This window comes from Leopardus geoffroyi, chromosome B4 (assembly GCF_018350155.1).
Source record: "Leopardus geoffroyi isolate Oge1 chromosome B4, O.geoffroyi_Oge1_pat1.0, whole genome shotgun sequence".
In the NCBI taxonomy this organism is placed as follows: Eukaryota; Metazoa; Chordata; class Mammalia; order Carnivora; family Felidae; genus Leopardus; species Leopardus geoffroyi.
Window position 1 is genome coordinate 105,303,116 of NC_059341.1, and position 24,746 is coordinate 105,327,861.

Here is a 24,746-nt window from a genome sequence, read left to right on the forward strand (position 1 = left end):
AGGTGCACTTGTGCCCCAATGTTTATAGCAACGCTTTCAACAATAGCCAAATTATGGAAAGACCCTAAATGTTCATCAACTGATGAATGGATAAAGATGTGGTTTATATATACAATGCAATACAACTTGGCAATGAGATAGAATGAAATCCTGCCATTTGCAGTAATGTGGATGGAACTGGAAGGCATTATGCTAAGTGAAATAACTCAAAGAAAGACAGATAGCATATGTTTTCACTCATACGTGAACCTTGAGGAACTTAACAGAAGAACATGGGGGAAGGGTAGGGGGAAAAAGTAGTTACAAACACAGATGGTGGGAAGCAAACCATAAGAGACTCTTAAATACAGAGAACAAAATGAGGGTTGATGGGTGGTGGGGGAGAGGGGAAAGTGGGTGATGGATGGGCACTGAGGAGGGCACTTGGGATGAGCACTGGGTGTTGTATGGAAGCCAATTTGACAATAAATTGTATTAAAAAGATAAAAATAAAAATAAATTAACATTAGGAAAAAAAGACGTGGGGTATACACTCACACACACACACACACAGGAATATTACTTAGCTATACAAGAAAATGAAATCTTGCCATTTGCAATGGCATGGATGGAGCTAGAAAGTATGTTAAGCAAAGTAAGTCAGTCAGAGAAAGATAAATTCATTTGATTTCACTCATAATGTGGAACTTAAAAAACAACAAATGAGCAAAGGGAAAAAACAAGAGAGAGAGGCAAATCAAAAAACAGACTATATAGACTATAGAGAACAAACTATAGAGAACAAACTGCTCATTACCAGGGGGAAGGTGGGGGTGGAGATGGGTGAAATTGATGGGGATTAAGGAGGGCACTTGTCGTGATGAGCACCGGGTGTTGTATGGAAATGTGGAATCACTATATATCTGATACATAAACTGTATGTTAATTACACTGGAATTTAAATAAAACCAAGAAAAAAAATGAAAACACTATGGCAAATAGTATATAAAAAGCACTATTTAACCTAATGATATTTTTACCCTTTAGATTTTAATTATACATTTTCTTTCACTTTATTTTTATATGTAAATATATGTTATGTTTTTACACTGGAAGTTAACTTGTGATCCAATTTTTGTGAATGGAAAACATATGCTAAATGTAGACTATGTCTGCTACAGTTTTTCAAAAGCAGTTTCAAGGTAATATTAAACTGTTGATACATTTCTCAATGATAGAAGAGTTCTTAAAAATAACTGTGATTGGGGCGCCTGGGTGGCGCAGTTGGTAAAGCGTCCGACTTCAGCTCAGGTCATGATCTCGCGGTCCGTGAGTTCGAGCCCCGCGTCGGGCTCTGGGCTGGTGGCTCAGAGCCTGGAGCCTGCTTCCGATTCTGTGTCTCCCTCTCTCTCTGCCCCTCCCCCGTTCATGCTTTGTCTCTCTCTGTCTCAAAAATAAATAAAACGTTAAAAAAAAAAAACTTAAAAAAAAAAATAACTGTGATTTAGAAAAATCTGTAAATTCTATCTACTGAATCAATTAATTTTCAGTTTCTGAATTAAAAAAAAAATCCTCTTGGAATCCTTTTCAGAGAAAGAAAGCCATCATAAAACTTGAATTGCTCCTGAAAATCATAAATGAATGATTCTCCCATTCATTATCAGTATTGAAACTGAGACTGCTTGAATTTTCAAAAAGAAACTTGGTAACATTTATTGTTAAAAATATTAATGTAAACTATATTCTTGGACTTCCTCAAACTTATTCTTTCCAGGTATGCAAACTTATTTATAATTACATTTACAAATGTACACAACTTTTTGTACATGTATACTATTTAAAATAATATAAACTCCACTTTTTTCCCATGCTTCAGAAATAATATATGCATACCCAGAGAAAAAAATTACAATTTTTTAATATAACACATTTAAAAATATCCCTGAGATTTCTGATATACTGGTAAAGAAATTATTTCACAGCTCTGCACCATTGTGATGTATTGTAAGACGCCATTCATTCAGCACTTTATACATTCTGTATAATGAGGGGGAAGTAAAGGACCTTGAATTTCTTAGCAATAAAAATTTCATTGTTGAATGATTTTGGTAATATATTGTAAACACTTATGCAAAAGACGTAACTTTAGAAATGGACAATAGTATTTAGATGACCTATTATAAAGATGTTTTTTAGAGAAAGGAAAAGTTATATAAAACTTCAAATGGGTTTAGGTTATAATTAATATAATCTGACTTTCAGTTTTCTAACTTGGGGGCAAGAACAACAACTCCATTCAAAGTCTTACTCTTAAATGACTGAAATAACACTAGATACTATTACCATTTCACTTCTACTTAGACTGTCCTATATAAGGTTTATATGGGACTAAAAATGATTTTATTATATAGCATCCAGTAATATATTCTAGATAAATCTTTAACAATGGGGGGGGGTACTAAATTTATGTGTACTGTTAACCCCTAATTGATTGCCTAAGCTCTTATGTACTCTAAAATCTGCATGTTTTCCATTCTACAAAAAGGTAAAAAATAGGCATAGTCATTGAATTTCTGAAAATACAGGCAGCAGTATAAAATAACCAACATCATGGTAGGGCACGGCCAAGAGGGAACATCTATCTTCACAATATAAACTACACACACACACATACACACACACACACACACACACACACACACTTCACTTTCAGCAATTGGGAATGAAGTTGATGAGGCTTGCCTTCTGTACACCATCATTCCTTTCTGTGATCTTTTTTCCCTGCAAGGAGCTTCTTTCAACAACTAGGCTTTAAGCCCACTCAATTTTCCATATTTGGAAAATGTTTTCTTGAAAGGATATGCTTAACTTATTTTAACATATAAATAATGAATAAGATTTTAATCACCCCTTGCAGAAAAGAGGTGATTAATTTTTATTTGAGCCAGGGACAAATCCTTTTAAAACCAACTGATCTCTAATTGTGGAATTCTTTTAAGAATCAGTAGACCTATGAGGGTGCGATTTGGAACGAAATGGGTTTACTCTCCTAATAAAATTTGAGTGCTACGTAAAACACCATGCTAAGCAGCAGGCTGAAATTACATCACATAAACATTCACCTACACTACTTGAATATAGGGCTGCCTGTAAATCCTGTCACAATATACTCGCTGGCTGACTTACATTTCATCTTGCTTTATACTGTAATGTAATAGGTTCAGGGACTAAATATAAGCAGATACCTGAAGACAATACATTTTTTCCAACATAAATTCAGACACTGAAAATAAAAGGAAGGGATAGGACTAAAATATGTTGTTTAGCCTACTCTAGGAGTAATTTGATGAAGATCAGACAACATCATGGACACATGAGGGAGACAGGAGAGAAAGAGGTGCCGTTGAAAGTTGTCTTTGAACACCTCGCTGTTTTAATGTGATTACGCACTCCACCTAGATCCTAGAGACCTAGAGGAAGTATAGCTAAAATTGATGAGAGTAGGTTCTGTGCGTTCTGCATTAAACCTCACAGTGCGAAGTGAAAAGCAAACAGTGATAGAAATTTATGCACTGATTCTCTGTTGAAACAGATTGAATCTTATTACTTAAGATATACACCACGAACTCATGTTTGTACTTCAAACATGGAATCACATAAATGTTATCTTAATCAATATTTTCTGAAAGCAGATATCACAGAAAGTACCAAGATATTCCAATACTAGACTATCAATCTCTTCTTATTGCTTACAAATAATAATACTTTAAAACTTTAGAGCACCTTTTCTAATGTTCCAGAAGCTTCCCAGATAAAGTAGAAAAGAAACAGCAATATCACAAATTAACACTGTTGATAAAATGGGCTGATACAATAATTTTTCTCAGTAACTAGAAAATATATTGCAACCCAAATCATACATTCATATTTAGAATGGTAAAACTTCCCCTCATGTTCCAAAAGTTTTGGTGTAGGCCATAGGACGTAAAGTATTTACACATTCTAATGAAGATTTTACTCTTATTTTTAAAGTCAGTACATGGAGATAATTTTATGAGATCTTAAAACTTTTAAAAATAGCAAACACCACCTCAAATCAGTTCACACTTTTGTATTAGTTATGCAATAACTACAGATTTCCAAAAGGTATCTATATCACAAATTGTATACAAGTAACTATCTCATGATCTGGTGTGTACATAATTCAATTTGTCAATAGTTAAATTTAATGAAGAATCTAACTTACCGGTGGATCAGCCCCCTTAGAACCAGTCAGCCCTCCTGTTAGGGATTCGATATCCTGAAAAGGGGAGAGGTGTTGATTGTAAAATGCTACTCAACAGCATGGAGAATTTCCCAAACCCATAGTATAATATTTTCTTTAGCTACTAAGTTAGGGCACACAGCTACATTTGTTTTCTTTGTTTTGTTTTCAGACAGTCTTGCACACTGTAACACTATACAAATAACCTGTATCTAAAAATCTAGATATTTCCTCTAATTCTGCACACTCTGTAAAAAGAAAAAAAAATGTACATAGACAAGTCTTGAAATATGAGGAAAAAAAAGGCTAGGCTCTAGGTAGGAAAGCAAATGTTTTGTTCTCTAAGGTGTTGAAATGAGGACAGAACAAAAAAAAAAAGTAATTTTAACAAAACTGCAATTTAACATATTATTTGCAAGAATACATATCCCATGGAAAACGCTGAACCTATAAAAATTTTAATTATGTATAGTCTACTCTATTACTGTACTTGGAAGATAAAAATATTTTTAAAAAAGACTAACTATTCTTCTACAAGGACTGATTTCGAATCTTGAATCAGTAACTGCAGAAGATCATGCCTGAGTAATGATTATATTGTCAAAGGTATCATAAACGGAGAAACAGGTGACTGCGACAAACTGGAGAGCGTGTGCCTGTTTATAGGTACGAATACAGCTCCACCTTGGTTGCAGGACTTTGCTTCCAGGGTTACTAACCATGTAACTTTTTCAAAAGCTAGAATTCTGGATTTTTAACTAAAACCTCTCAGGATTTTAATGCTTGCAACCATCGTAGTTTTAAATCATACCCCAGTCCCCCCAGTGAAAAAACAAAACCAAAACTCTCTGCTCAAAGGGGGCTGGATAGGAGTCTGGGGCTCCACTGAAGAGTTATACTTCATAAAAAGTTTCTTGGTTGTGACCCTGGTCACTTATCTGTCTGCATCTAGTTGAAAGGATAGGGATAAGGAACCTGGGAAATACAGTTGCAGTAAGAAATCAAAGATGAAAGAGAATGGAGTCAAGATTGAAGGAAGAGAAAATTAAATACCTGTGATCAGAGAAATAGCTGATTCCTTTATACCATTAAGAAGATTTATGTTACAAATTCATTCGTGACTTAATCACATTATTTCCCTAGTATCTCAAAAATAGGGAGTCCTAACAAAAACAAAACAAAACAAAAACAAGGGGCTGAAATAAGCATGTGATGACAACATTAGACAACATTAAAGGCAGGATAAGGGAGAAGAAAGGAATGGTGTGATGGAAGTTTCCATCAGAAGAAGCTGACTTTGAACAGGAACTCAATGGGCGATGAATTTCTACATGCATATTTTATCAAGGGCCATAAATGATAAGGCAACCACAAGGAATGCTTGCCAAGAAAATTATTAAGTTGTCTTCACTGTAACAAATATATTGTATATCATATTTTTCCATAGTCAGCATCCCTTTGAGGAACTTCCTCTCCCTCACTCTAGCTCCAAAAGAGGCTTAGAAAGACTGCTTCCAATGAGATAGAAGTCTTATGGAAAATTAAGGCAATGTGGATTTAGAAAGATATAATGGTAGGGTCCAAGTCCTTGATTCTATCATTTGGGCCTCATTTGAAACTACATGTTCTCCTGCCTGCAACTTTAAATTTCTGCCTCTCAAAAACAGGAAGATCCCAATTAATATGCCTGCATTGTTAAGTCTATTGTAAAAGGCTCTCCCTTTCTGTCTTGCTGAAGTTCTTTATTTCACTACCATGTACACCATAAACAATCAAATCATTTAAATTATTTGATCTAACAAGTTCTTTAACGTTATCATTAAATCATTTAAGTAATCTTATGTCCTTAGATAATAAAAGTAAAGTATGAAACATTTATAAACTGGCACACATTTTTAATCTAAAGGTAAAATATAACTTTTAAAACTGTTTTAGAATTTCATGGAATGAACTGACAAAATTAGGTAGTAGCTAAAATACTAGATAAATAGAAAATAAAACACACAGCCATTGCACTGTTTATAAACACACCTGTTATGACCATGACAAAAAACAAAATTCTATTCATATTAAAAGTTATTTCTAAGTACATTTAAAATGAAAGAAAAAAACGTTAAGTACATTTTGAGTTAATATATGCCTTTCTAAATAGACATACATATAAAGTACATTAAAGATAAACATTTCTGATGTCATTATCAGAGAGGTAACAGAGAAACTGATTCAGATTCAAAATAGTTTAGCCATTTATTTAATGCATTGCCATTTTTTAATTTTTTTTATTCTTTTTAATTTTTTTTAACATTTATTTATTTTTGGGAGAGAGAGACAGAGTACAAGTGGGGTAGGGGTGGAGAGGGGGGAGACACAGAATCTGAAGCAGACTGCAGGCTCCGAGCTGTCAAGTACAGAGCCCCATGCGGGGCTCAGACTCACGAACCGTGAGATCATGACCTGAGTGGAAGTCAGACACTTAACCAATTGAGCCACCCTGGCGCCCCTGCATTGTCATGTTTTTTTTAATTATATCTGAAGATTTCTTGGTATCATAGATATGATGATTTCTTGCTATCTTAAATTGAGCAAATTTTCACATTTCTAAAATTTTAAGCCTTTCATGATAGTTATCATCTTCAGAAAAATTAAGCAAAAGAATTTAGAAGATGAATTCAAAGGCATTGGTATTTATGATTTTTAACATGTTGAATTAAAGCACACTAGGAACTCATGACTCTAAACAGAGTACAGATGCACATTCTTACTGTTTATTCACTTAATTGAAAAAATGATTTTTTGAGCTTATGTGCTATTTTGAGTATAAATTAGAAAAAAGTGTTCTACTTGGACAGATGCCAAAATTATAGTTTATCTATCAGTTGATGCAAAAATAAATTTTTCAGGTGTGAATAATGAGCGTAAGTGTGCATGAATGCATTTATGTTGTAAAATTAAAAGGTGAGATAAATAAATCTTCTGAGGAACACTGAACTGAAAGTGAGTCCATTTTTTGATGGTTCTTGAATAGTTTGCAAAATATAACTTAAATCCTTAACAAATCCATCTATCTTGTTACTTATCTTTCTATATAGATAACAACAAAAGTACATCAAAAAGTAAAAAACACTGCTTTCCTAGAAACTTTGTTAACTTACTATTATAATAATGTTGTTTGACTAAAACACTGAAAACAAACTGATTTTTAAAACTAGTTACAGGATTTATTTAACTATCTTACGTACCATGTTCACTTAGATTTAATAGCTTCATTTACATTTAATAAAATATCTACTACTTAAACATTTATTACATACCATGTAAATGTTTTATAAACATTATTATAGCTTTATAAGGTACTTATTTCTTTCCTTATTTAAGAGGTTAAAAAGTTTATGTAACTTGGGGCACCTGGGTAGCTCAGTTGATTGAGCATCTGACTTCGGCTCTGGCCATGATCTCATGGTCCGTGGGTTCAAACCCTGTGTCAGGGTCTGTGCTGACAGCTTAGCGCCTGGAGCCTGCTTCAAATTCTGTGTCTCCTTTCCTCTCTGCCCCTCTCCTGCTCTCTCTCTCTCTAAGAATAAACATTAAAAATTTTTTTTAAAAAGTTTATATAACTTACCCAATATCAGATAGCTATCAGGAAGTGGTGTTACAAACATATTTGCAGGACTGCAAACCTGTGTTTTTTAATACCAGCCATAGGGAAATAGCTTTACCCTTGCATTCTGGTTACCTTGAACATATCCACATGGGCCATGTAGGCAGAGTTAAACAACATGCTGGCCTAATTCTTACTGGAATGTCCTGCCAGCCTTCTGAGAACATAACAAGGTAGGCAGTCTTAGAAAGAGCTTCCATACAGCTGTTTCTCATTTGCCTCTCTGGCACCAATGAGGCAGGGAACTTTCCACCTCATTCTTCCGCAACCTAGATCCACCTGGGAGCTGTAAAACTGCTTAGATGCACTATGGAATTTGCTACTCCCCGTTGCCTCTTCCTCGTACTATTGCTGTCATCTGGTCCACCCAATTTAGTGTTGTCCTGTGGGACAAGAGACCAGGCCAGGAAGAGTGAGGTAACTGATATGTCTAGGGCACACAATTTAAGGAGGCATTCGTTCCAAGGGTCATACAAGTACTGACCTGACCCTGCAGGTGCAGGATCCTGGCAGTGAGTGCCTCCTTAAATTTTATCCTTTAGGCACCTGATTCTTACAGGTGCCTACAAGAGCAGCATTGGCATCTGTACAATCCTAGGAGTCAGTGACTCCTCAAAGTTTGTGCCCTAAGCACCCCACCTGTCTCACCAAGTCCTGACCCTCTGAGGGATATGGAGAGAGCTAACACCATGGTGACCTTGGTCATGCTGTGTATGCAACAGACTCTTTCAATACATTTGACTTGTTTCCCGGTTGAACTTATAAAAATATGCCAAGCCAGCCAAGTGCCTGCCCACATGCTGCTGCTCAGGTACCATTGCTGCTAAACACCTGTATTACATCGCCTCCGCCATATGTGTTGCTATCATCTGCTGACTAGGATCCTTCACTATACAAACAATTTTATCTCTTAACACGATTTTAGATCATGAAAGTTTCACTTGTCCTGCAAGGTGTCAAATACCTAAGAGACATTATTAGTCAGTCCTTGACACAAGCCATGTAAAGGCAGCCTCGTCTAATGCAGGAGAGCTCTGCTCCTAGGTCAGCCAAGGCTGGCTTATGAATCAGAAGTCTCAAGTCTTGGGAAGGTTGAGCTGCAAGAGTAGCGATTAGTGTCAGGGCTCCAAGAAGTGTAAGATTTGAGGGCAGCCTGGACACCGAGGATCGCATCAGGACAGGTTAATTCAACTCCACATTGTGCTGCACTGATGCTGTTGGTTACCCAGCTGCACCCTCCTCCCCGTGACTCCTTCTCCAAGAGTTGACATATTTTCCCCCTTGACAGACACTTTGAATAACGGAGCTTAGGGATTAATCATGTGGTTTTCAGTGCACATCATTTAAGTTCGCTGTTTAAGTCTTGCTTCCCCTGCATACAGGCGGGAAAACAAAGATTTTGGGATTGAGGTCTCCCTCAGGGCTACTGCCATATCCTTATTTTTATCCCTAAAGAGTGGATCAGCCAGGTATGGTCAAAGAAAAGATGTTAAAATAGCTTGGGTATCAAATACGTTAAAAATGAAGAAAATTAAATTCTAAATAACACACTGAATCTAACACTGCCCATGCCATAAACCCAGACTATCTCGAAATCTGAGAGTTGCATTTAAATTAATATCAAATTTTCAAGTTGCACACTTCTAAAAAATCACTTTACATAAAATAAAAATACTTAAAACATTGTAATATTGTTATCAGCTACTGATATTTTAAATTTTGGTTTATACATATTTAAAATTTGGGACCATTTTAGAAATTGTTTGAGGGAAAGTGATTCAGTATCAATACAGAGTGCATTAAAATAATCTATCAAAACTCTATCAGTATAGTGAAATCAATAAAAAAAAGATATCAACCATTTTCACTGAATGATTATATTTATAATTTGTGCCAAGGTATTTAAAAACACTTAACGGGGTATTTTATGTTTGTAGAGAAGCTTACAAAATTTATATATTCAAAATATCAAAATTAAGGATTTATCCCAACCTTTTTACACAAAAATTTCTCGAATGTCCCTCATCTCCCATTCTCTCTTCATGCAGCTTTTGTCCCCACTGGATCACTGCAACCCTCTTATTAAGGCTCCCATTGACATCCAATTGGCTGAATCATTGGTCAACTTTCATCATCACCTTCCTTGATCTTTAAGCCACACTGACAAAGCTGACGGCTCCATCTTCCTTCAAATACTCTTCCTTGCGGTTTCCATTTAGTTTCACCCTCTATATGATTGTACTGGCTACCATGGCTTTAAATATCATGTATGCTGATGAATTAGGAAATTACATATTCAGTTTCAACTTATCCTCTGAGATGCACACTGCCTACTCTGATCTCCACTTGGATGTATTATAGCCATTTAAAATTTAATAATGCAAAGTCAAACTTGATTACCACTTCTACCCCTCCCGCAAATTAAGTTCCTGTCCCGGTGCTCTCCATCCTCACATCACCTTTCACCCAGCTTCTCAGCAAATCCTGCCAATTCTATCTTTAAAAAATGGCTTGGGGTGCCTGGGTGGCTCAGTTGGTTGAGCATCCGACTTCAGTGCAGGCCATGATCTCACGGTTTGTGATTTTGAGCCCAGCATCAGGCTTTGTACTGACAGCTCAGAACCTGGAGCCTACTTCTAATTCTGTCTCCCTCTCTCTCCGCCCCTCCCCCAGAGACTCCCACTCTGTCTCTCTCAAAAATAAATGAAGATTAAAAAAAAAATTTTTAATAATTAAGTAAAAAATAAAAAATAAAAAATGGCTTGACTTTGACTATTCCTTACCACATACATTCCTACCATCCTATTTCATTGGACCGTATCAATATTTCTCCCTTGACTAAAGAAATAGCCTAACTGTTGTCTCTACATCTGTCCATGTCTCTTCTTTCCCCCACGTATTCTCCACACAGCAGTCAGGACTATCCATTCAAAATGTAAGTTACGTCAGATTCCTCCTCTGATCCAAACCCCCAGGGAGGTTTCCATTAATCCTAGAATAAAACACAAATTTATTACCATGTCCTGCAATGTCTTGTAGTGATCCGGCCATCTCTCTGATATCATCCTTTTTCCATTATCCAACTCTCTCACGCCACCCAGTCACACTGACCCCACTGTTGTTCCAAAAACAGTCCAAATATGACACCTATCTTAGGGTCATGTTTACACATGCTTTTCATGCTTCTCAGAATACTCATTTCCTATACATCCTCCTAATTAACTCACTCCATCAGATCTCAGTTTAAGTATCAAAATCTCAAACAGACCTTCCCTAACTGTCTAAATCAGTGAAAGTTCCACCCGGAAACAAATGGCAAACTCAAAAACATCATAAAAGAGCAATTAATACAAGGATGCTTTACAGAGGTACTGATGGTTCCATGGATCCAGGAGAATAGGGAAGCACAGGGATTAGTAATAGCTGGAAGTTTTACCCAACCCTAAATCCAAAGAAGATAAAAGAACAATGTTGTCAAGAGCCCAATAAAGGGTGAACACCTCCCATCACTCTCTAGAACAGCTTGCCACACAGTAGGAGCTCAATAAATACTTTTTGACTGGATGAATGACTGACTGAATAAAGCACATAATACCATTTTTATACACAAAATAGCTGAGGCTCAGAGTATAGAAATGATGAAGAATTTCTCATTTTTGTATAAATATATCACTTTGAAAGATGGCTCAAGGCAACAGTGTTTGCACAACCCATCTTTATAGAATGCCTGAATGAACAAACTAATAAATGACTTGCCCAAGATCAAACAGCTGGTAAATTCTGGAAAGAAACTTTGAAATCCCAAGTGTTATAACCCCAAGCACTACATACATTTTTTCCATTATACATCACTGATGAGACATCCTACTAAAGGAAAAGGCACTCAACTCTGTATTATCTTAAGGCAACAAATTTCTATATATCCCAGGGTTTCTAGTTCATAAGAAGGAAATATACAAAATGACTTAATAGATAATAAACAATATATTAAATTTATCTTCTGGTGAAATACTGCCAATACTTCAAGTTAAAGACCTGACACCTTAATCATTATACAGTGATATGCTTGAAAACTTGATCTAACATATATGCTTAGCAATAATAGTTCAAACACATTAAACTACAAGTCCGTAATGTTTTTATGTAACATCTCATACTGTGTAGGTTCACAGCCCTGAGGAGTAATAGAAGAAAAAATTTCCTTAAAAATCATTCAGTTTTTCACACAATGCTTAATGGAAACAAACTTCCATCAGAGAACAGCATCTCCTTGAGGCAAGCATCCAAATAATGAAGCTGAGTTTGTTAATGAGGCATCTTTCTCCTCTACCAGACTTCAGCTGTTAGTGTTTCCTTGGCAACTTTACAGGGTAAATTTCCTGGGAGGCAGAGAAGCAGGAAACACACACAACCAGTTTTATAAACCTCCTTTCCTACAGAAGCCAGAAAAAGCCCTTTGTAGTCATTCTTTGAAATTAAAAAAAAGGAAAATATCTACACTTTTACTTTGACCACAATCCAGCCCAAATCTGAATGTTCCATGAGCCACACAATTCTTTCATAAAAGAATAGGGGCGCCTGAGTGGCTCAGTTGGTTAAGTGTCCGACTTCGGCTTAGGTCATGATCTCACGGTTTGTGGGTTCGAGCCCCGCATCGGGCTCTGCACTGACAGCTCAGAGTCATGGGATCAAGATCTGCATCAGGCTCCATGCTCAGCATAGATTCCCTTTCTCTCCCTCTGCCCCTCTCCCCCACTCACTCTATCTCTCCATCTTTCTAAAAATATTGTTAAAAATTTAAAAATTAAAAAAAAAAAAGAATGATTGAGCCTATGTGGTGACTGTGCTGAACATGAAGAGCATGATGGTAAATAAGTCAAGGTCATAGCTTTCAAAGAGTTCTGAGTCTGGTGGGGAGTCAGAATGACAAAGACAATTTAGTCAGTATATGTATATTGTACACATAATAAGCACAAGGCATCACACAGAGTTTGGTGTATGGGATCTAGAGGCTATGACATGCTTTCTCAGTTCAAGGATCTGTTCAATCAAAGAGTGTGTCAATCTAAGAGTAAAAGTAGATCTTTCAATCTAACAACATGAGGAAGAATTCTGAGAAACAAGTTGTTAAAATTATACTATACAAGTGTTGCAGGAGATTTTATAGGGTGACAATAAGTTTCAGTATTTGTTTTTGAATGCATACTGGGTAAGTTTGTCCTAAGACCTTGGCTGGGTAACAAAATAACATTAACTGGGCACTGACTATACCAGACACAGTATAAACAGCTCTACTGTCTTACTACATAGCATCTTAGCTCTTTTAGATGTAATTTCCATAATTTTTAAGATGGAAGAGAGTCTTCCCAAAATCGCACAGCTAGTAAGTGTTCAAATCTAGAAAGGGTGACTCCAAAGGCAACAATTTCTAACAATTATGCTCTCTTAAATAAGTGGAGGTGTGGGGAGAAAACGGGGAGAACTTCCTGGGATGCCACACAATGACTTGAGAGAAAACATATTTATTCAATATTTGTGGAAAGAATGAATTGACTTGCAAACAGAATTTTTCTGAAGTGAAGTGGATCGTCTTTGATGAGAAAAAGAATAGCCTTGTTTGACCTAAAGATATGAGAGTGAATGCCATTGAATTTAGCAAAAAAGTACAATTCCAAAGATTTCTGGCATATATTTTTAATTTCAAAGCATTGTCCTCAAACTCACACCTAAACAGGAAATCTAAAATGTAGCAAAGACACAATTGTGCTAGTGTTGCATGGAGCAGGGTTTTCTGAAGAAAGTACCAAAGAGATTTAAGGTTCTGCGCCTTTTCTATGAAATACCTTCTCTGAAACGCTTTCCTTTATGAATGTTTTGTGTGTTACTTTTTCTTTTTCTATTCCCTTCCATATGGCTGAGGTGATAAAGGGAATCTTTTGCTGAATCCTGACTCAGTCTCTGTCAGCTCCTCTTTGCCAACTTTTATACACTAATGTATCCTTGTTATCTCAAACTCGACAAGTCCAAATCAGACATCATCTCCTCTCCTCCTCTGCAATTACTATGGTCAGCTGCCTCCCATTCAATTTCTTCCCCCAGTTCTTATGTTATTGGTCCTTCCAATAAACATTCAGTTGCCCGATCTGGATTTCTGGAGGTTCAATAAAGTCTTCCCTCATCCTGATATCTATATACCAAGCCAGTTCATTTTTCCCTCTAAAATATCTGCTCAGCTCAATCTATTGCCTACTTTTAATAACTACTGCATTCACTGCCTTAGTTTAGAATCTCATCTTATTTTTACCCCAACGTAGGCCTTCTCCAAAATAGTGTATTTTTTGAGTTATTTTTTCCACTCTCACACTCATACGATCTCATCTACTGAGAAGTGGTTCTCAAAGAGTGGTCTAGGGGCCAGTAGCATCAGCGTCACCGGCAACATAGAAATATATTTTCTTCAGCTTTACTCCAGTCTTACTGAATTGGAAACTCTGCTTAACAAGCCCCCCAAGTAAGTCTGATGCAGGCTAAAGTTCGGTAACCACTACTCTAGAAAGATGTTTCAAATACAAATATGTGTAGATTATTCCCAAATTCAAAATTCTTAATAAAGTCCCCATTCTTCTTAGGAAGAAAAAATATCAAGTGTATTTATGCATGAGGTCTTTCATTATACCATTATGGACTACTTTTCTCATTTTACCTTTCACCACTTCCTCAAAGAACCCTTATATACCCTTATCATAATGAATCCTGTACTTCCTTTGTTGTATCAAGTGTTTTCTTACTTCTATGCTTCTGCATCACAGACGCTAGTGCCTAGAAAGCCACCTCCCTCCTCTGGATAAATCTTACCCTTTGAGATACACTGCAGGCATCACCTCCTCTCAGGAGACTTTCTTGAGTCCCTCAAATGAGACTGCTGGTTCTGCTGTCATCCCTAGTATTCTGCACCTAACTCTATCACAACTTTATTACACTATTTTGTAATTGTCATTTTACTCATGTGTCTTTCCCATTCATTTGAGGGTTAAATCAGCTCAGTACTGTACTTATTACTTCTGTATCCTAAGAAATTACCACAAAACACAACCAATAAATTTGTTTGAATTTGATACATTTATGTTGAATTTAGCTTCCTATGAATTCCTTCTGCAAGGAGAGGATGAGCTGATTGGCTGACATTAGTGCCTGGGACTGCTTTGAAATGTGCATTATCCTATAATAATAGATTTTCATTCTTATTACCTATTTGTTTCATTAGTGTAAAGCAACCACTGAGGAACTGATTACCTTTGAATTTACTGCAGAAATTCAACTTCTGGATGACAAGAGTGATCAGATATTTTTGTTAACACAACAGAGGCACCATCCCAAGAGACCCTGCTTGAGCCCTTCAATTCTACCTCAAGTCTGCAAAATGCAATAGATATGAAAGAATAAATACTTCAGTGACTAGGAGAATAGGTTCAAGCCTATGTTCACTACTTACTAGCTGTGTGAATGTAGGCAAATTTCTTTATGTTCCTCATGTAAAATCAGTCAATCTATGTCCTAGCACCTATCTTAGGAGGACACTGGAATATTAATTGTGACTGTTCATGGAAAGTTACTTATTGACAACTTATAGTAAATATTCAATTAATATTAGTTATTACTATACATGAAATAATGCATCGACAAATTAGATTATAAACAAGTAAAATAGGGGCGCCTGGGTGGCGCAGTCGGTTAAGCGTCCGACTTCAGCCAGGTCACGATCTCGCGGTCCGTGAGTTCGAGCCCCGCGTCAGGCTCTGGGCTGATGGCTCGGAGCCTGGAGCCTGTTTCCGATTCTGTGTCTCCCTCTCTCACTGCCCCTCCCCCGTTCATGCTCTGTCTCTCTCTGTCCCAAAAATAAATAAACGTTGAAAAAAACTTTAAAAAAAAAAAAAAAACAAGTAAAATAAAGATAGGTTATCAACACAGATTACATGGTATACATTGAAACAGATATGGGTTATCAACACAGATTACATGGTATACATTGAAACAGATATGGATTAGAATACATATGGATAAGACCCAAATACAGATTAATTCTAGCTATAAATCTCCATTAGATTTATAGAATGTATTTTCCCTGAAAGGCAAAAGACCCTAAATTCTGTATTTTACCTCCTCAATGCACCCTACAATTTTTCAGGTATTTTTGTGGCTTTGGTTATTATAAATTTTCACCATTAGTTTTAAATATATAATTTTTATTCTTCTTACTAAAATTTGAGCAAGCTTTTTGCTGTAGAATTATTTACTGAATAAAATTCATACCATCAACCTAAACACAACTTATTCCTCTTTCAGTGTGTGTTACCTGACATCACATATTTATGTACCATAGTGGGCAGCTTTCAGCCTGTTCAAAATGTGCTATAGGAACTGAAAGAAAAGATCTGGCATTTAAAAGAGGATATCAATGCTATAATCCTAGATACACATAATTTATGGGAGATTTATCTATCAGCCTTTGTTGGTTGAGAGTCAGAGACTCAATTACTGTGATCTTAGTTTACAATTAAACCTCCAATTATATTATACTTAGTCTTCCCCTACCAGACACAAAACACAATAACTAGGAAAAAATACAATATCTTACCCTTTTAAAGTATCTGGTTTTATTTTTAACTCCATAAATAAGAGCCTAAAATATTTGCTGGGTTGAAAAACTAACTGGAGATTATCCTATCTAAGGTGATTTTTAAAAATACATCTATCCTTCCAACAACTATTATCTGGAATTTCATTAATTACACTAAAATACCTCAACACCATTTATCATTTTGACTTATAAATACTTGCAAGAAAGAATTGCTTGTGAACTGAAAACTAAAACAGAGCAAATAATTTATTAAAAAATATATGTATATTAAACAGATAATTCTAATAAATATCTAACTATCTCTCTCTCTTAATATATTTAAGTATTTGGCCAATTAACATTAATAGTTTTTAAGGTAATTATGAGAAGCTGGCAAGAGAGCAAATAAAATATTGTCAAATACATTAAGTTCACACTTTCAGAAAAGTTTGGCATGGGTTTGTCAGCTAAACGTTATGTATTGCATGTGCATACTTTAATTTTGGAAATGATAGCCATGGAGGAATCAGATAGAACTAGGGGAGAGATGAGAACTTGAAAACACAGGAATCAGTAGCACTATCTAAAATCAGATATGCAGGGCACCTGGGTGGCTCAGTCAGTTGGGCGTCCAACTTCGGCTCAGGTCATGATCTCAAAGTCTGTGAGTTCGAGCCCCGTGTCAGGCTCTGTGCTGAGAGCTCAGAGCTTGAAGCCTGCTTCGGATTCTGTATCTCCCTGTCTCTCTGCCCCTCCCCTGATCAAGCTCTCTCTCTGTCTCAAAAATAAATAAAAACATTAAAAAAATCAGATACGCAAAATTTTCAGAATGGAGTCTAATCTGAATCTAAGGGATATGCAGACAAATTCCTTTTGCATTGCTATTTACTTTGGCAGGAAAAAAAAATTACCAAGTTCTAAATCATAAGAAGTAAATTTCAAATTCATTTCCTATTTTTTTCTGCTTCTGAAATGATGAATGATGGTTAGAATGGTAACTAGAAATAGCAATTAAAACATATGATTTCTCTACTTTTCTTCTGGGCAGCTCCATTTCAACTGATGCTACCAAAATTCTGATATGAATCAATGTTTACAATATCTATATCATATTCTCAAAATACTATTAAATGAAAGGAAATGAACTCACTGAAATGAGAACATAAAATGCATTGATGTTATGCTGCTAAATTAATTGAGATTACAATATAATGCAAGAGTCTTCTAACTTGAAGACTTAAAGAGCCAATGACGGAATGTTCTATAATCAGTTTATGCTCTATAGACAGCCTTGTTTTCTTCTATTCATTTGATCAGATTCCCTAAATAAATAGATAAATAAATAAAGCCAAGCTTCACATTTATAATATGCTTTGATTTACTATGATTTAAAATATTTTGTATTCAGATCTTTCTTTTCCTTCATATTTTTGGAATATATTTTTCACTATTAATTATTCTTCTCAGATGTAACAGAACATTCAACTGAGCCACACAGCCAGGTTAAGAATTCCAAAGTGAACAGAACACTAAGTCTCCTGGGATTAGTGCAATAACAAAGAAGTATGAATATTTCTCTTGCTTAAAGCCTCCCAGACAGAAAATGCAGACAATCCTCCATTTTGCATGGCACAGTGTTAGCTGAAACTGGTAGATATAAGAACCATGTCCTGACTTTGCATGGCTCTGTGGTAACTCAGCTACTGTATAAAGCAAGGACACCACTCTCTGGTTCTGACACCCACTGGTTTCAGGTAACACAGTACATGTAAACTAAGGACTGCCTACAGTTACATTGTAACGGTACATCAGTCTTTATTTCTTTGCCTCCAGCATCCCCAAAACTGGATTGTGAATCCTGAATGCATAATGCAGTGGCTATGTATAACCCAATATTAAAGTTAAAAACTGTCTCAATTTTAGTTTGGCCCAAAACCAGAAACAATGTTATGGTGACAAATATTCCCACATCCTCAAGCAAGGAGCTACACCAGGCCATGCTAGTATACTATTAAAAAAAAAAAAGTTTCTGCCAAAATTCACAGGCATCTTGTCTTAAGGGGGGCATTATTGGTATATTGGGTAAGAAAATCTTTCTAGACATATATTCTACTATAATGAAAACATTTAACATGGGATCCAACCCCTTAAAATTTTAATTATATATTAACTATAGGCATATGTTACACAAGTCCCTGGAACTTACTCATTTTGCATAACTGAAACTTTGTACTTGTTGATTAGCAATTCCCCATTTCCTCCTTTCCAGAGTCCCTGGAAACCACTATTCTCTGTTTCCATGACTTTGACTATTATAGAGACCTCATATAAGTGAAATCATGCAGAATCAGTCCTTCTGTGACTGGCTTATTTCACTTAGCATAAAGGCTCAAGCTTCATTCATATTGTTGCATTTGGCAGGAGTTCCTTCTTTTTTAAAGCCATATAATATTTCATTGTACATACATATGTATTAATGTGTGTGTGCACAGTATATGTGTATATATGCACATGTGTAAACATACATTTTCTTTATCCATTTATCTATTTAAAATTTTTCCACATTTCTACGTAAATTGTGCTACACCGAAATCTTTTCAAGATCCTAATTTTAATTCTTAACTGGATAAATACCCAGAAGTGAGACTGGTAGATCACATGGTAGTTCTGTTTTGAATTTTTTGAGGAACCTCCATACTGTTTTTGATAGCAGCTGCACCATTTTGCATTCCTACCAACAGCGTACAGGGTTCCAATGTTTGCATATCTTCACCGACATTCGTAATCTTCTTCATGCACAATGCAGTATCTTTGCCTTCAGGATGTGTGGCAACTTCAGACATGGGCACTAAAGCACATCCCTATTTCTTTGATTTTTGTTTTCAGTTTATTTATTACAAAGACAGTGCACAGAAGAGGCAGAGAGAGAGAGAGAGAGAGAATCCCGAGGAGGCTCCACACTGTCAGCACAGAGCTCAATGAGGGATTAAACTCATGAACCATGAGATCATGACCTGAGCCGAAATCAAGAGTCAGATGCTTAACCGACTGAGCCACCCAGGTGGCCCCCTATTTCTTATTCACTTACCCCAACACACACACACACACACACACACACACAATCCTGAAGACTATATTTGGGCTACACAGGTGGGAGTACATGCTGAAAAGTAGTTGACCCAAGAGACTTCCTAGAAGGGTTAAGTAACTTAGCCTAGGGATGGATAAGTGGAATTTCAGGGAATAAGAAGTGTATTGATTTCTTATTGTTGCTGTAACAAATTAGTACAATTGAGTGGCTTAACACAACACACATTTATTCTCTTACAATTCTGGAGGTCAGAAGTCTAAAAATCAAGGTGTTGGCAGGGCTGCGTTTCTTCTGGAGACTTTGGGGAGAACTCTTTCTTGCCTTTTCCAGATTCTAAAGGCCATCTGCATTCCCTGTTCCATGGCCCCACTTTCCAACTTCAGAGAGCAGAACTCCAATCTCTGTTCTACCTTTACATCTCCTTTTTCTGATTCTAATCCTCTTGTCCCCCTCTTATAAGGCCCGTTAATGATTACAGGAACTCATCCAAATAATTCAGAACCATCTCCTCATCTCAAGATCCTAAACATACTTGAAATGTCCCTTTTACCACATAAGGTGACATATTCACAGGTTCTGGGAATTAAGAGGTGAATATCTTTGGAGGTTTGCTATTCAACCTACCATAAGGGGATATTAAAAATATAAGCCAGAGTAGGCTTAGCCTGTATCACAGGAACTGTAAGGATATCTCAGATTCAAAACAAACAACACTTTCTGACCAACCCAGCCAGAAGTGACCTCTTCATCCACTGACCTTCCATTATATTTTTTTCATGTACAAATTGTCATACATTCTGTTTTCTTTTTGTATAAAATTTTAATTTCCTTAGCAGAGATTTATCTACACCTCTCTATGTTCTATAATCTCTTGATAAATATGTCAATTCAAAAACCCCAAATTCAAGGAAGGATGCTTGGAGTATACAGTTGTCTGTGCAGTGGAAGCAAGGTGTTCTTAAAGCCTCTACCAAAAAGGATTCCCTTTTAGGTCCCATTACTCATTATTCTCCTATTCTAAGGCACTGAAACCTAAGACATAATTAAAAGATAACTCATTATTGGAATTAGTCACTAACACTAAGTGAATCATTTCAACATATTCTAACCCATCTTAAGTACTTCCAGCACAAACTCATTGGGAGGAAGCACATTAAGTTACTCATCCTTTTACTGTCTACGCTGCATTTGCTAAGCATCTTGAACACAAAATAAGATTACTTCAACAAGTACCTACTGATGGATAATAGCTCAAAGCAAACTTTAATCAGTTGTAGAGAAGAAACAAGTCACTTCACACCCAAGGAGAGAATTCCGTAAGGAAGAAAGTTATCAAAAAGGGAAAGAGAAGAAAAAAAGATACATCTCCCTTCTTCCACAATATTAGGGGTTTTTTTAAGCTTATTTATTTATTCTGAGAGAGAGAGAGAGAGAGAGAGAGAGAGAGAGAGAGAGAGAGAAGGAGTAGCAGAGAGAGAGGAAGACAGAAAATCCCAAGCAGGTCCCATGCTGTCAGCACAGAGTCAGACACAGGGCTCAAACTCACCAACTGTGAGATCATGACCGGAGCCAAAACTAACAGTCAGATGCTTAACCGACTGAGCCACCCAGGCGCCCCTTCCACAATATTGTTTAGTATGTCTTTGGACACTGTGGTAGAAAGACTCTAAAATGGCTCTCAATGATTTCATGTTCTGGAATTCATGCCCTTGTGTAATCCCTTCCCCTTGAATGTAAGCTGGACCTAGTGAAAATGTGATAAAAAAATGGGATGTCACTTCTGAGGTTAGGTTAGGTTTTGAAAAAATTGTGATGCCTCTCTCTCTCTTTCATTCTCAGAACCCTCTAGAGGAAGCTGCCACATTGTGAGCATCCCTGTGGGGAGGTCAATGTGACAAGAAACAAACATCTCGTGCCAACAACCAGCTGGGGACTGAAGCTTGCCAAGCTCATGCAAGTGAACTGAGAAGCAGTTTCCCCCTCACTTGAGCATGACATTTCTGCAGCCCTGGCTAATATTTTGATTGCAGCTTCAGGGGAGACCTTGGGTCTGAGGACCCAGCTAAACTGCACCAAACCTCTATCCACAGACACCGTGAGGCAATAAATGCTGTTGTTTTAAGCCACTAAGTTTTGAGGCTTACAAAACTGTGTAATTGTTTACAAAAGACTAGATAGCTAATACAGCAAGTAAACCCAATATTCATAATTTCTACTTTATCATTCAATTTTATATATTCTCCATATAAGTGCTCTTATAAAACAAAAATACTGCACAAGATTAAACTTTTTATACTAATAAATCCAGAAAAAATAAGCATTCTTCTATTTTTTATGCATCTGTACAACTGTAATTATATTTTTAAAATCAAAGCAATGTTTGGGGGAAAAACACTAAGTGATCAATTGATTAGCTGCATCATTGATACTTATCACTATGAATCATAAAAAAGTATGCATAACTCACAATATGCCTTCTTCCAAACACATTTCCATTGTCTTGGCCATTTCTGAATACTTAAAGATTCTTAAATTTCTAAGAAAAACATTTTTTTTGGTGATGATTACTACAAGGTTGAGTTTTGATACCTCAAAGCCTTGTAACTATCAGTTACAATATGGAACCTTATAAAGAAAAAGCAGTTTCTTTTCAATTATGTATGAACAACTTAGTCAAATTGACACAGCAGAATGTTTTAAAAGCACTGTGATTTTTAGCTACTGAATATACCATCAGAGCAGATGACTCATACTTTATTTTTAACCTGAGATATTTTACAAGAGAGATTAAAAATACTCCTCATTCAATGTCTGACCATCTAATAAAAATATGAACATATCCATCCAATTCATCTCTACCTAGTGCTTTAGTAATAAATAAGGGAGTTTAAAAACATCCTTTTGAGGAAGCACTATAAAGTACAAAAGACACTAAAATTCCTTATAAAGAATTCCCCTTTATATGAGCATTTACAATGATCCGGCCTCTTCTGCACGCGCGCGCGTGCGCGCGCGCACACACACACACACACACACACACACACACACACACACACCAGCCAGAAACATTTTTAAAACATTTTCCTAAAAACCCTTATCTTTCTGCTCAAATGATCACCATTGATTCCCACTTCTTCTAAATGGTTTTGCATTTTATATCCCCAACTCATTTCCTTAGGCAACTCCTTGACCTCATTCCTTATTTCCAGGACTATTATGTAATTGTCTGAACAAGCAGGGTCCCCCAAAATGTGAGACAAATTTATCCAGAAGTCTGCACCGAGAAAATAGACTAGGAAGATAATCTAATTTCAACATCTTGTGGTTCTGTGTCATATAGTTTGGTGGTAGTGTTAATATGTGGTGTTGGACAGTGTAATTAGGGAATAAGAGCTTTCGAGCCAGAATCCCTGGGTTTCAATCTAGCCAGATATGGAACCTTAGGTTAGTTACTTAATATCCCTGTGCTTTTCTGTCTCACATATAAAACTTCTGTAATAGTACCTGTCTCACAGGGCGGTAGGGAGAGTAAATGACTGTGCGTAGCAACCGAAAACAAGGGTTAGCTGGTAGCAGCACAGGCAGCAAAAGCAGCTGCAGGCGTAGTCACTGCAATATTGTTTTGATGTATTTGGTTTTAAATTCTGAATTACATACTGACAGAGTAAAAAAGGTCTGGCCTTTCAATTTTACCAGCTTTGCGGCCTCCAGGCTCTACATCTCATCCAATCATGAGGATGTGGTGACATAATTTCATCAGGAGACAATGTGACTGAATGAAAAGGAAAAAAGACTGACATATTTAAATATTGGCATACTTAAACCCTGAATATTTGACTTACAAAATCATGAAATAACCAAGCTTCTCTTATGAAGCAGAGGCATAAGGCAGGGTTAATAGATCTCACGATATTTTTACAGGTTTAGTGAGACCTAAAATTAAGCAGGATCTCTTCAAGTCTTCTTGCATTTCTCGGCTTCAGCAAAACTTTTTGTGTTAACACACATTACTGTGCTCTCACTTCTTTGAAGCTTACTTTTGAACAAGCAATTTCTCAAGCCATATCATGTTTTCAATTCTTCTCTCAGAAAAGGAATTAAAAATGTTTTGGACACTTTTTGGAAAACAGACAATAAAAAAGTTAACCTATTAAAATAGGATCTAATTAGTCTTGACCTATTTGATCTCCTGCTATGTTTTTCTACACAAGATGAAAAGATATTCTTTTAGTCTTAAACCTCATATACTTAAAAGGAAATAACGTTCTATCTTTTCAACTTGATTGTTTCTTTTGAGAAGCAAGATACTGTTTGCCTGTGAAAGTAAAAGATTTTAATCTTAAATGTGGATTTATTGTGAATCTAGAATAATTTTTTGTGGTTAAAATGAATCACAGACAGACATTACCTAATACAGAAGTGGCAGGCTTACATAGAAAATGTAGACTGTCCCTTGAATTTCTAAATATTCTCTAATGAATATGTTTTAATTGTGTTATGAATTAAACATAGAAAGGAAGACAATTTTTTCCTCTCTCTCACTATGGAGGTCTTATCAGAAAGTTATCAGAAAATTTCTCATTAAATCATTTTTAAAACCTTAAGGCTATTTGGAGTCACTAAATGTTATACCATATGGTAAGTTACAGAAAATTATGCTAAATTATTTAAAAACTGATTCACAAAATACAATTATTTACTCTAGTTACAATTCTTTCCCCTTACAACAATTCTCAGCTCAGACTAGGAAGAGATATTTAATTAGTCTGGGGAAGGAAAGGAAAAGAGGATAAATTAAATAAGTTGGATTTATAATTATGACGAGTTTTAAGGCCACTTCAACTGAAAAATCTATACATAATTATATCACACTATTGGATTTAGATTTACGTTATTCAGAAGAGGATAATTTACACTTTTTGGTAATAACATTAACCTAGAAACCGCAAGAGAACATGGGTTGTCCTCAGTAAAATGAAAATCAATCAATAGAAAAACTTCCAGAATGTTACAAATTCTCTCACATTGTCTCACTATTCAGCACGTTTCCTCATGGCCAAGGCTTTGTTTTGTTCACTGGTCACTTTACAGGTATCTGGATCAGTGTCTACAGGTACTCAATAAGTGAGATTGAATG

General features: G+C 36.1%; 1 protein-coding gene across 16 annotated transcripts in view; it reads right to left on the bottom strand.

The window, feature by feature from the left end:
- Nucleotides 1-24,746, bottom strand: part of PPFIA2 (PTPRF interacting protein alpha 2) — a 477,637-nt gene that overhangs the window by 390,869 nt on the left and 62,022 nt on the right. For 11 of the 16 annotated variants that reach the window (XM_045464340.1, XM_045464347.1, XM_045464351.1 and 8 more), the window contains one exon: nt 4,226-4,279. The exons of the other annotated variants lie outside the window; for them this stretch is intronic. In XM_045464340.1, the coding sequence (XP_045320296.1) occupies nt 4,226-4,279 (54 nt within the window). The remainder of the gene's footprint in view (nt 1-4,225; nt 4,280-24,746) is intronic. 16 annotated transcript variants of the gene reach the window in all.